This window comes from Colobus angolensis, unplaced genomic scaffold (genome assembly GCF_000951035.1).
Source record: "Colobus angolensis palliatus isolate OR3802 unplaced genomic scaffold, Cang.pa_1.0 Scaffold34, whole genome shotgun sequence".
Classification (NCBI taxonomy): Eukaryota; Metazoa; Chordata; class Mammalia; order Primates; family Cercopithecidae; genus Colobus; species Colobus angolensis.
The window spans coordinates 2,816,181-2,829,553 of record NW_012116710.1 but is presented as its reverse complement, the minus strand read 5'-3'; the positions used below and the strand labels follow the sequence as shown (position 1 = coordinate 2,829,553).

Genomic DNA, 13,373 nt, shown 5'->3' with positions numbered 1-13,373 from the left:
CTGCCTCAGCCTCCCAAGTAGCTGGGACTATAGGCACACATCACCACACCTGGCTAATTTTTGTATTTTTAGTAAAATCGGAGTTTCACCATGTTGGCCAAGCTGGTCTTGAACTCCTGATCTCAAGTGATCTGCCCACCTTGGCCTCCCAAAGTGCTGGGATTACAGGCATGAGTCACTGTGCCCAGCCTATTGAATGCTTTTTCTGCGTCTGTTTAGATGATCATATGGTTTTTGCCCTTAATTCTGTTTATGTGATGTATCACATTTATTGATTTGCATATATTGAACCAACCTTGCTTCCCTGGGGTGAATCCCACCTGATCATAATATGTTCTCTTTTTGATGTGCTGTTGGATTTAATTTGTTAGTATTTTGTTGAGGATTTTTGTGTCTGTGTTCATCAGAGATATTGGTCTATAGTTTTCTATTTTGGTGGTGTTGTGTCCTTGTCTGGTTTTGGTACCACGGTGATACCGGCCTCATAGAATGAGTTAGGGAGAATTCCCTCCTTGATCTTTTTAGAATAGTTTCAGGAGGATTGGTATTCATTCTTTCTGTGTTTGGTAGAGTTCAGCTATGAATCCATCTGGTCCTGGGCTGCTTCTTGTTGGGAGATTTTTATTAGTGATTCAATCTCGCTACTACATTACTGGTCTTTTCAGATACTCTTGTTTCTTCCTGGTTCAGTCTTGGAGATTATGTTTCCATGAATTTTATCAATTTCCTTTAGGTTTTCTAGTTTGTGGGCATCTAGGTGTTTATAATATTCTCTGATGAGCTTTTGTATGTCTGTAGCATCGATTGTAATGTCTCCTTTTTCATTTCTGATTGTGTTTATTTGTATCTCTTCTTGTCTTATATCTTGTTTATTTTTGTCTCTCTTGTCTTCTTAGTCTTAGCTAGTGGCTTATCAATTTCGTGTAACTTTCAAAGAACCAACTTTTTTTTCTTTTTTTTTTTTTTTTTGAGTCAGGGTTTGGCTCTGTCACCCAGGCTAGAGTGCAGTGGCACAATCATGGCTTACTATAATATTTGCCTCCCAGGCTTAAGTGATCCTTCCACCTCAGCCTCCTGAGTAGCTGGGACTACAGTGCACACTACCACGCCTGGCTAACTTTTGTATTTTTTGTCGTGATGGGATTTTGCCACATTGCCCTGGCTGGTCTTGAACTCCTAGAATTGCGATCCGCCTGCCTCACCCTTCCAAAGTGCAGGGATTACAGGCATGAGCCACTGCACCTGGTCCCAGCTTTTCATTTTGTTGATCCTTTGTATTGTTTTTTGGTCTCTATTTTATTTAGTTTTGCTCTGATCTTTGGTATTTCTTTTCTTCTGCTAACTTTGGGTTTAGTTCTTTTTTTTCTTTTTCCTGGAGGTACGGCATTAGGTTGTTACTTTGTGATCTTCCTGCTTTTTCATGTAGACATGTAATGCTATAAGCATTGGTAGTGCCTCTTAGCACTGCTTTTTCTGCATCCCACAGGCTTTGGTATGTTGTGTTTTCATTTTTATTTGTCTCAAAAAAATTTTAAGGTCGGGCATGGTGGCTTATGCCTGTAATCCCAGCACTTTGGGAGTCTGAGATGGGTGGATTGCTTGAGCCTAGGAGTTTGAAACCAGCCTGGGCAACATGGAAAAACCCCATTTCTACAAAAAATTAGCTGTACAGGTCGTATGTGCCTGTAGTCCCAGCTACTCAGGAGGCTAGGGCAGGAGGATCACTTGAGCCAAAGGAGTTTAAGGCTACAGTGAGTCATGATTGCGCCACTGCACTCCAGCTTGGGTGACACAATAAGACCCTGTCTCAGGGGAAAAAATCTTCATTGACCCAGTGATTAAGTGATTATTTAGGGGCATGCTGTTTAATTTCCATGTATTTGTATCGTTTCTCAAGTTCCTCTTATGTTGATTTCTAGCTTTATTCTACTATTGTCTGAGAAGATACTTGATTTTGATTTTTAAAAATTTGTTAAGACTTGTTTTGTAGCCTAACATGTGATCTATCTTGAAGAATGTTTCTTCTTCTTCTTTTTTTTTTTTTTTCTTTGTTGAGACAGGGTCTTGCTCTGTTGCCCAGGGTGCAGTGCAGTGGTGTTATCATGGCTTACTGTAGCATTGACCTCCTATTATTAAGCAGTCCTCCCACCTCAGCCTCCTGAGTAGCTGGGACCACAGGCACATACCACCACACCTGGCTACATTCATTTTTATTGTTATTTTTTGTAGAGACAGAGTCTCCCTATATAGCCCATGCTTGAAGAATGTTTTATGTGCTGATGAAATGAATGTATCTTCTATAGATGTTGGGAAGAATGTTCTATAAATGTCTGTTAAGTCTCTTTGGTCTAAAGTCCAGTGTTTCTTTGTTAATTTTTTGTCTCTATGGTCTGTATAGTGCTATGAATGGAATGTTGAAGTCCCCCACTGTTATTGTATTGCTATCTGTCTCTTTCTTTAGAGCTAGTAATATTTGTTTTGTGAATTTGGGTGCTCATATGTTGGGTGCATATATATTTAGGATTTCCTATATATACCCCTTGGTGAACTGATCCCTTTATCGTTATATAATGACATTCTTAGTCTTTTTTTTTTTTTTTAACTGTTTTTGATTTAGAGTCCATTTTATTTGATATATATATAGTTCTCCTTTTGGTTTTCTTTTGGATGGAGTATCTTTTTCTGTCTCTTTCAGTCTACTTGCGTCTTCACAGGTAAGGTGAGTTTCTTGTAGGTAGCATATAGGTAGATTATGTTTTTTAATCCGTTCTGCCAATCTGTATCTTTTAAGTGACGTATTTAATCCATTTACATTTAAGGTTAATATTGATATGTGAGACTTTGTTTCCATCATATGGTTGTTTTCAAGTTATTTTATAAATTCTTTGTTTTCTTTCTTTTTCTCTTTTTGTCCTTGTGTTTTGATGAAATTCTGTCATTTGATTTCTTTCTTTTCCTCTTTTGTGAGATTGTTTTATAAGAACTGTGAGTTTTATATTTCTGCGCATTTTTGTGATGGTGAATATCAACGTTTTGTTTCCAGGTTTGAGACTCCTTTGAGCATTTCCTATAGGGCAGGTCTAATGGTGACAGATTCCCTTAGTATTTGTCTAGGAAAGACTAGTCTCTTTCATTTATGAAGCTTATTCTAGCAGGATATAAAATTCTTAGCTGACAGGGTTTTTTTCCTTCAGCACTTTGAAAATGCTATCCCATTCTCTTCTGGCCTTTTAAGGTTTCTGCTGAAAAGTCCACTGTTAGTCTGATGAGGTTTCATTTATGGGTAACTAGATGCTTTTCTCTTGCTAATTTTAAAATTCTTTCTTTTACTTTCATTTTAGACTTTCTGAGTATGATATGCTGTGTTGAAGTCATTTTTGCAGTGTATTCACCTGGGGGTCATTGGGTCTCTTGTATCTGGATATCTGACACACGGTGCTAGACTTGAGAAGCTTTCATTGATTATTTCCTTAAATAGATTTTCTAAACATTTTAACCTCTCTTCCCATTCAGCTTTTTCTTCACTTCTAATGATGCCGCATTGCATTGTGGAAGTCTAGAATGGCAGAATGTGTGTAACCTCACCCTGAGGTAACATAAAGCATGGAAAGTGATGAGCACCCCTTCAGATTCTGTGGGTTAAATGGCCTTATGCTCTGGCTTCTCTGTTTATTATGGCCAAGAGCTGTGACAAAGGTTTCCTAGCATAGTGCTGAGGGCAGAGGTTTGTGAGCCCCAGAGACTAGAGCTCAAATTACAACCTAACCAGTGTGACTTGGGCAAGTTACCTAATTTTTCTGAGTTTTAACTTCATAGGAATAATTATGCCTGCCTCACTAGGTTGTGAAGATTATGTTTGTTTTTTTGTTTGTTTTGGGTTTTGTTTTTTTTTGGTGACAGGTTCTAGCTCAGGCCAGAGTGCAGTGGTATATTTTATGTTTGGTTTTGTTTTTTTGGAGACAGTTTCTAGCCTAGGCTAGACTGCAGTGGTGTGATCCTCCCACTTTAGCCTCCCAAGTAGCTGGGTCTAAAGGATGCAATACCACACCTGGCTATGTTTTTTTGTTTTGTTTTTGTTTTTTGTAGAGACTGAGTCCCACTATGTTGCCCAGGCTTGTCTCAAATTCCTGGGCTCAAGTAATCCTCCTACCTCAGCCTCCCAAAGTGCTGGAATTACAGGCTTGAGCCACTGCACCTGGCCAGGAGATTATATTTTAAGATATATTAAAGCATCTAGCATTATGTCTGGTTTTTCTTCTTTTGGTATCATTTACCTAAAAGTTTCCTGACCTCTGTTTAAAACAAGCCTCTTTACAATGTCATATTCAAATGGTGTTAGCCCCTGGCCCAGGTCTCCAGCTAGAGTGAACTAACTGTGACAGGCACTGAGTAGCTGGTTTGCCTGTTTCTCTTTCCTCATCTTCACAGTGAGCTTCAGAACCTCTATCCTTCTCCACCTTGTTCTTTTTTGTTTTGTTTTGTTTTACTTTTATTTTAAGTTTAGGGGTACATGTGCAAATTTGTATGAAGGCAAACTTGTGCCATAGAGGTTTGTTATACAGATTATTTTGTCACCCACGTATTAAGCATAGTTAGTACCCATTAGTTATTTTTTCTGATCCTCTCACTCCTCCCATCCTCCACCCATCAGTAGGTCCCAGTGCCTGTCTGTCTGTTCCTTTCTATGTGTCTATGTGTTCTCATCATTTAACTCCCACTTGTAAGTAAGAATACTTGGTTTTCTGTTGCTGCATTAGTTTGCTGAGGATAATGGCCTCCACCTCCATCTATATCCCTGCAAAGGACACGATCTCTTTTTTATTATGGCTGCATAATATTCCATGGTGTATATGTACCACATTTTCTTTATGCAGTCTACCATTGATGGGCATTTAGGTTGATTCCATGTCTTTGCTATTGTGAATAGTGCTGCAGTGAGTCTACACATGCATGTGTCTTTGTGATAGAATGATTTATACTCCTTTGGGTGTGTACTCCAGTAATGGGATTGCTGGATCAAATGGCAGTTCTCTTTTTAGGTTTTTGAGGAATTGGCACATTGTCTTTCACAATGGTTGAACTAATTTACACCCCTGCCAGCAGTGTATAAACATTCCTTTTTCTCCACAACCTCACCAGCATCTGTTGTTTCTTGACTTAATAACAGTCATTCTGACTGCTGTGAGATGGAATCTCATTGTGATTTCGATTTGCATTCCTCTAATTATCAGTCATGTTGAGCTTTTTTTCCTGTGATTGTTGGCTGCATGTATGTCTTTCTTTGAAAAGTGTCTGTTCATGTCCTTTGCCCACTTTTTAATGGGGTCGTTTTTTTTTCTTATAAATTTGTTTAGGTTCCTTATAGATGCTGGATATAAGGCCTTTGTCAGACGCATAGTTTGCAGAATTTTCTCCCATTTTGTAGGTTGTCTGTTCAGTCTCTTCTTCGCTGTCTTGTTCTTTTGCTGTGCAGAAGCTCTTTAGTTTAATTAGATCCCATTTTAAATTTTTGCTTTTGTTGTAATTGCTTTTGGCATCTTTGTCATGAAATCTTCCCGTTCTTCTGTCCAGAATGATATTGCCTAAGTTGTCTTCCAGGGTTTTTATAGCTTTCCATTTAAGTCTTTAATCCATCTTGACTTAATTTTTGTATATGGTACAAGGAAGGGGTCCAGTGTCAATCTTCGGCATATGGCTAACCAGTTACCCCAGCAACATTTATTGAATAGGGAGTTCTTTCCCCATTGCTTGTTTTTGCCTGCTTTGTCAAAGATCAGGTGATTGTAGTTGTGCAACCTTATTTCTGGGTTTCTGTTCTGTTCTGTTGGTCTGTGTGTCTGTTTTTCTACCAGTACCATGCTGTTTTGGTAACTGTAGCCCTGTAGTTATAGTTTGAAGTCGGGTAGCACAAGGCCTCCAGCTTTGTTCTTTTTGCTTAGGATTGCCTTGGCTATTTGGGCTTTTTTGGTTCCATATGAATTTTTAAATAGTTTTTTTCTATTTCTGTGAAGACTGTCATTGGTAGTTTAATAGGAATAGCATTGAATCTGTAAATTGCTTTAGGCAGTATGACCATTTTAACAGTACTGATTCTATGAGCATGGAATAGTTTTCCATTTGTTGGCGTCATCTCTGATTTCTTTGAGCAGTGTTTTGTAGTTCTCCTTGAAGAGCTCTTTCACCTCCCTGGTTAGCTATATTCCTTTTTGTGGCAGTTGTGAATGGGGTTGAGTTCTTAATTGGCTCTTTGCTTGACTGTTGTTGGTGTATCGGAATGCTAGTGATTTTTGCACATTGATTTTTTTATCCTGAGACTTTACTGAAGTTGTTTATTAGCCAAAGGAGCTTTTGGGCTGAGATCCATCTTGCTCTTTACGAGTCCTTTTGTTGTCATCATAGCTGTTGTTGTTCTGCCTTACTTTTGCTAGGTCCTTCTCCCCAAAATTTCTCAAATTCTGCCTCTGTTCAGTTTTTCAGCCAGCTCATATGTCATCTGTAGGATGAGAAAACCCTAGCATATTTGGTTTAGTTTTTATTCTTTTATAGCCATTATCCCTCCTCCCCTGTGCAACCTCCTACTCATAAATGGGATAAAAAGGAAGATTTGGTCTTCCCCTTAGCCAACCGATCCAAAGGTCAAATTCAGTTAAATTCCAGGAATCCACTTAGTGAAGGAGCTAAGCTTGGAGTCAGAGGATAGGATTTTGGGGTTCTGATTATTTGTTTCTTCACTCTATGACTATGGTATGGTATTCTCTCTTCTGTGAGGTGGTGGGAATACTAATACCCAACTCATAAGGTGTTCCGAGGCTTACGTGAGAGCATCCAGGGTGTTATCCAGAGGTGCTTTATAAATTTAGATGAAAGTATATCTAAATTTCGCTTTACTCCTACGAAACATGCAAGCCAGGCATCTATAACCAGCTTGGAGGACTGCCCTGCCTAGTAAACGGTGCTGGATAACAATGGCAGTATGTCCTCAGTGCCGTCTGACTGATGCTCTGTCCTTATTAGTTCCCTTGAAATTCCCTGACCATCACATATACTCCTGTTCAAATATGAGTAGAGAATTGCTTCCAAAACCAAACACTGTTTTTCTTTTCCTTTAGCCTAGGAGTTGATTATTTAGCAAATCATTGTAATTTCCCTTAGACTGTGCTGCTAGTAGAATAACATCATTCTCATCAGATCACCAACTGAAGCCAGCTGGCTTAGGAGTACTAAAAGACTATTTAGCCTCCTGAAACTTGCCTGCTCCTCCTTTCATGGTAGCAACAGATGACCTCACATCTCAGACTGGCAACAACAGACCAGCTAAGCAACTGCATATTCTAGCAGCTGCCTTTTATAAGGCATCTAACTCGAGTGGAGAGAAGTAGAACTGTCTGAGTACTCTGGCATGGGAACAGGTAGGTGAGAAATGGGGGAGTTTAGTGATCAGATGGAGAGAGAAGCAGGGGCCAAACAAAGACTTTAAAAGCCATGTCTTTAGGGAGTTCAGGGTTTCTTTTGAGGGCAGAGGGAAGTCACCATGGGACTGCAGAAAGACTGGTGTAGTTAGAGTATGGAGATCAAATGGAAGGACAGTAAAACTATTGCTAGGGAGACTGAGTAGATATGGCTGCAGCCAGTCAGCTGAGGAGTTACAGCAGCCTGAACGCAGGTCATTGCAGTTCAGACAGGAAAGATTGCCGTGTTTAGAAGGGAACACGGCTGGGTCTTGGTGACTAAAGGGTTATGGGACATGAAGGAGGAGTCAGAACTAACTCCCAGGTTTTGGGCCTGTGAAGCAGTAGAGCCATTCATTCCCTGAGCAGAGAGGGAGGTTGGGTGAGGATGATGAGTTTAATTTTTAAATCTTATTTTTTCCCACCTGACTTTGTGGTCAATCAGAATTAACTCTGGGGACAAATACCTGTTTACCTCTCTAGCTTCAAAAGATTCAGCTAAACTAAATTAACAAGACAGGTTCAGTCTTGCTCCTAAAAGGCATGCCTCAGTTGATCCTTACCAGCCTTTTCCGGGAACACAGTAGAACGGATTAGTCATCATCCTCTGCTTCTGATTTCTTATAACTGAAGCATTTCTTCCGTTTGTTGGTGCGTATATATTTAAATTAGAAGAACACTCGTGCTCTGATGCTGATTTGCTTGTCACTTCAGCCTGCAAGTTCTTAAAATAAGTTGTACTTTTGTCTCAGAAAAGATTTCTTTATAGGTATATCTGCTTATGGTTGGAAATGAATTGGAAGGATGTTTTGGGGACACTAATTTTATCAAAGGTCTGAAACGTAAAATTATAGAGTGGTAGAGATCTTTCACAGCCTAGCCATATTTCTACCTCACATTGTTTCCTTGAGAGTTTGTCTGTCAGTAGACCCATCTGTTTTAAGATCACACAGGGAATAGTCTTACATGTGTATTAACTTTGCTGTAGGTCATGTGAAACAAGCTGGAAATCAGAAGAGAAACCTTAGGAGCCATATAGTGACATAGTTTTCTGCATGCTTCTAAAACTAAAATCCTGACTTTAGATACTAACCAGAATTCATAATGACTAGTTTTAGGTAAATAAGGATCTCTCTACAGGGGATGCATCTAAAGAGATGTTGCACCTTTATCGGTTGGGGAAGGAGTGAGCAGAATTCCTAAATCATCATCCTTTCCTGTAGAAAGAGTAAGCTTAATGTAATCTGGGCACAGTGGCTCACACCTGTAATCCTAGCACTTTGGGAGGCTAAGGTGGGAGGATGGGTTGAGGTCAAGGGTTCAAGACCAGCCTGGGCAACAAAGCAAGACCCCCATCTCTACAAAAATAAAATAAAATGAGCTAGGCATGGTGGCACGTACCTGTAGCCCCAGCTGCTCAGGAAAATGAGGAGAGAGGATCTCTCGAGCCCAGAAGGTCGAGGCTCCAGTGAGCTTTGATTATGCCCCTGCACTCCAACCTAGGCGACAGAGTGAGACCCTGTCTCTTAAAAAAAAAAAAAAAAATTGAAGAAAGTAAGCTTAAGGTAGACCAAGTAGAAGTCTATGGATTGTGTACTCTGCGAGGGCGGAGACTGTAGCTGTTGTCCATACCAGTATCCCTAGCAACTAGTTCAGTGTCTTGTTTATATAGGTGCTCAATAAATATTTGTTCAATGTGTGACTGAATAAATGAAAGATTCTAAATTTTCCGGTAGTCGGAAATATGTCCATATATACAGAAAAGGGCAAAAATCATAAATCTGATGAATTTTCACAAAGGGAACACCCCACAGACCTAGTGCCCAGGCGAAGAAATACAGCCATGCTAGTCCCCAGTGCCCCTCACGCCCGCCACAGACATTGCTTCTCCGAGAGGAAGCACCAGCCTGGCTCCCAGTGCCACGGTTCTGTTTTACCCATTTTTGAACCATGTATAAGCATGTCCTCTTGTGTCTTTCCCTGTTCATTTATAACATAGTGAGATTCACCGTGTTGGGAGTAGCAGTGGTTCATTTCTGCTCAGTGCACTATTCTGCTGTGTGAATATTCCACAATTTATCCATTCTACTATTGATAGATACTTAGGTTCTTCCCGCTTGGGACTATTACAAGTAGTGCTGCTGTGGATATTTTTGTACCTGTTTTTTGGTGGGTGTATGTATGGGTTCCTGTCAGGTATGTACCAAGGGGTAGAATTCCTGGATGATAAAGCATGTGACTGTTCAGCCTTAGTAGAAACTGCTAAACAATTGTCCACATTTATGCTGGCACTAGCAGAGTTTCTGTTGCAGCGCCTCCCTGAATACTTGTATAGGTCTTTTTCATTTTAGGCGCTCTAGTGAGTGACTAGTGGTACCTGTTGGGCTTTTAATTCACATTTTCCTCATGACTGAGGAAGTTGAGCATTTTTCATTTTGTTTATTTGGATATGCTCTTTTGTGAAGCATCTATTCTAGTCTTTTGCTCATTTTCCTACTGAGTTGTCTGTTTTGCTTACTGATTCTCTCTGTAGTCGGGGCACAACTCCATTGTTGGATACATGTGTTGCCAAAATCCCCTTCTCTGTGGCTTGTCATTTCACTGTCTTTTTTTTTTTTGAGATGGAGCCTTGCTCTGTCACCAGGCTGGAGTGCAGTGGCATGATCTCGGCTCACTGCAACCTCCACTTGCTGGGCTCAAGCAATTCCCCTGCCCCAACCTCCCAAGTAGCTGGGACTACAGGCACGTGCCACCACGCCCAGCTAATTTTTTGTATTTTAGTAGAAACGGGGTTTCACAATGTTGGCCAGGATGGTCTTTGATCTCCTGACCTTTGTGGTCTGCCCGCCTCGGCCTCCCTAAGCGTTGGGATTGCAGCCATAAGCCATGTCATTTTATTCTCTTAATGTTGTCTTTTGGTGAAAAGAAATTCATAATTTCATGTAGTCCAATTTATCCATTTTGTCTTCTATATATTTAGCAGTTTCTTGTGTCCTGTTTAGAAAAGTTTTGCCTATTCCAAAATCATGAAATTTAAGTTCTCCACCTTTGTTGAAATTGTCATATTAAGGCAGAAAAGACTCTTCATTCTGATCTGTTGGTTCTTAGCCTTTTGCAAGTCCAGGATTCCTGTGAAAATCTGACTAGAACTCTGGATGCCCTGCACAGAAGTGCACATATGCACACACATATGCAAATTTTCCTGCAGCAAATTTTCCTGCAGCGTTAGGGAGTTCACAGACACTCAGACTAATCTATGGGCCCCTTGTTAGAGAACCCCTCATCTATTCCAACCGTCATTTTACAGATAAGGAAACTGAGGCCCAGGGAATGGCCACCGTTAGTTTGTGGCCCACTTGGGACTAGAGTCCAGGTCTCTTGACTCCGATTCTACTGCTCTAACAGATTTCCCTGCTGCAGTCTTTCTGAAAATGTCTCACTGGCAGAACCATGAAAGGGAGAATGTTTTATTCAAGGGAGATTTCCGTCCACTAGCGGCAAAAAAAAATGACTACATGGTGACACTCTTCTACTTTATGTATTTACCTTAAATGTTGAAGCTCCAAGGAACTGCTTTTTGAAGCTGAGCTGGGAATTATCATGGCCCATGCATCCTCCTCTAGCTGTGACTCAGTGCCCTGGGGTTGCTGTATGAACCTTTCCATGTACAACTACCTGTATTCGGCTTGGTCTTTTGGTTGGTTCTGGCTGGAATTTTAAAAAGCACCTTGTGTAATAAGCTTCTAGTCTCAATGCTCAAGTGGGTGGGGTTTACCAGAGTGGTTGCTCCAGGGAGAAAATTTAAAGGAGTGGAGGCAGGGAAAGGAACTCTGAGTTTGTTGGCTGGGTTATGTTGGTTTGCAAGTAGTCAACTGGTAGACAGACGAAGCCAGAGTATCTAGAAGTATTCATTAATGATTTTACTGCTCCCCTGCCACTGTCTGCAGTCGTCTTTTCCAAGGCTCGAAGTGGACTAGGCGGTTTACAGGTAATAGGGCCAGATATTTTCAAGTCATCACTCAAACCCCAGTGCTAGGCATGTCCAGAGTGAAACCTGTTACCTTGTCAGCACGCTCACCGAAGTGCACTGCCAGGGGTGTGCACTTCACACACATAGCACGGATCACAGTTTTTTGTGTCTCACAGTGAAAAAGACTGTTCATATCTTTGGGCCACACCCTGAAACACAAACTGAATGATCTCACCCTCAACACAAAGGAAGTCGAGTCCATAATAGCTTCCACAAATAGGATACTCTTAGATCTGACAAATGACACCCATTTATTTTATCCCATTTTACTTCTTTCTCCTAAGCCGCCGGAGAGCCTTTCTCCAGTTTCATCACATACTCGTGACTAAATAGATGGGGGTGCTAGGGGGCCAGCTGTCCAAATGAGGCACATTTGTCCCGTCATTTCAAAAGCTTTTACAGAGTACCTGCTGTGTTCTGGGTCCTGTACTAGGTGACAGGGCCACCTAGGTGAATAGGACAAGGTCCCTGTCCTCAGGAAGCTCCCAGTCCAGGCAGAGGCGTGGGTGAATCAGCCCACACGTAGTATTGCACAGTGTGTCAAGTGAGCACAGATGCTGTGGGGCCACCCTGTGGGTCCAGGGAAGCACTTCCTAGACAAGAAATCTAAACAGGGGTTCCAAGTCAACGAGGCAGAAAGTGATGGGAACAGCATTTGTCATAGGCAGACAGGTGGCTTTCACAGTGACATAGAGACAGTGAGCTGGGGATTGGAATTTAGGCCGGAGAGAGAGAGAACGAGGACCCAGTGGCATACAGAGTCTTATCCTTGTCCTGCCTTTTTGAAAGAGTTAAGTTCAGAGGTTTCCAATATGTTCATAACTCAAAAGGATCACTTATACCAATAACTTAGGAACCGTTGGCATCCATATCCCTAAATCGGAAAATGCCAAAATCAGAGTCATTTCCCCTACACTGATGACAGTACCTTTCATCACCTTCAGCTCCCTGGTCTCCTAGAGCCACTGGCCAGCCCTCACTGCCCTCCTCCAAAGACACGTCTCTGTTCAGGATGTCACTGAAACTGAGCGTCTTCTCAACCAGCCTCCATTTTCTTACTTTCTCGTCTTTTCTCTTTTAGGCATGAAGAAGTCAGTGATTTATAGTTCACTAAAACTGCACAAAATGTGGAAAGGGTGGCTGAGGAAAACATCCTGATTTTACTTACTTTTATATATGTTATGTATAGATGAATAAAGTGATCCTTTTTGACAGAACAGTGTAGTTTGTTACTTTGACCCATTGCTTGAATTCGAAATACACTGGTTCGTATAATACTTGGTTTTTTAAATGTATGCATCAGACATTTACCCAGTTGGGACCCAAATATGTTAGAAGGCTTAGCATCAGAAGAAAAGAACCCTCTCCCTGTTCAAAGCCACGTGGGTCCTGCAGAATAGCTTTGCCTGTGGCCTGCATTCTGTAGGTACATGAGAGTCAGATATGACAAATTGCATGTGTGCTGTGAACACGCAGCCCAGGAAACTTACAGGGTGGGGAAGCGTGGCTTTCTCTGCCTGGCTTGTTATGTCTCTAGTCTCCATCCTGTTCACTTGTTTTTTTTCCAACAAGGAAAAAAAATGTGACACTTGCAAGTGTCACATCAACATTTCCCTGGATCTAGGCTTTTTGTGTTTTTCTTTGTTCTCCACTAAAGTGTATGGGAGTGACTTGGGTAAGGAGCTTAGGACAGACATCTTGCAGAGCCTACCTTATTGTAACAGGGCGTATTTGGGCAACAGGAAACCCACCACAGAGTGCCTTGAACAACAAAGGACAGAATCATGCACCCCAGTTTCTCTCCATCTCTCTGTCCTCTGCCCTCTGCAGTGTTAGCATCATGCTGAGGCTGGTTTTGTTCTGTCATGAGAGCAGCTTCAAGGGCTGTGTGCTTC

The 13,373-nt window shown here is 41.3% G+C and overlaps 1 protein-coding gene across 2 annotated transcripts in view; it reads left to right on the top strand.

The window, feature by feature from the left end:
* Nucleotides 1-12,695, top strand: part of TAMM41 (TAM41, mitochondrial translocator assembly and maintenance protein, homolog (S. cerevisiae)) — a 61,738-nt gene extending 49,043 nt beyond the window's left edge. For both annotated transcript variants that reach the window (XM_011952316.1, XM_011952315.1), the window contains one exon: nt 12,560-12,695. In XM_011952316.1, the coding sequence (XP_011807706.1) occupies nt 12,560-12,636 (77 nt within the window). In that variant the 3' untranslated portion in view covers nt 12,637-12,695. The remainder of the gene's footprint in view (nt 1-12,559) is intronic.
* The last annotated feature ends 678 nt before the right edge of the window (nt 12,696-13,373 follow it).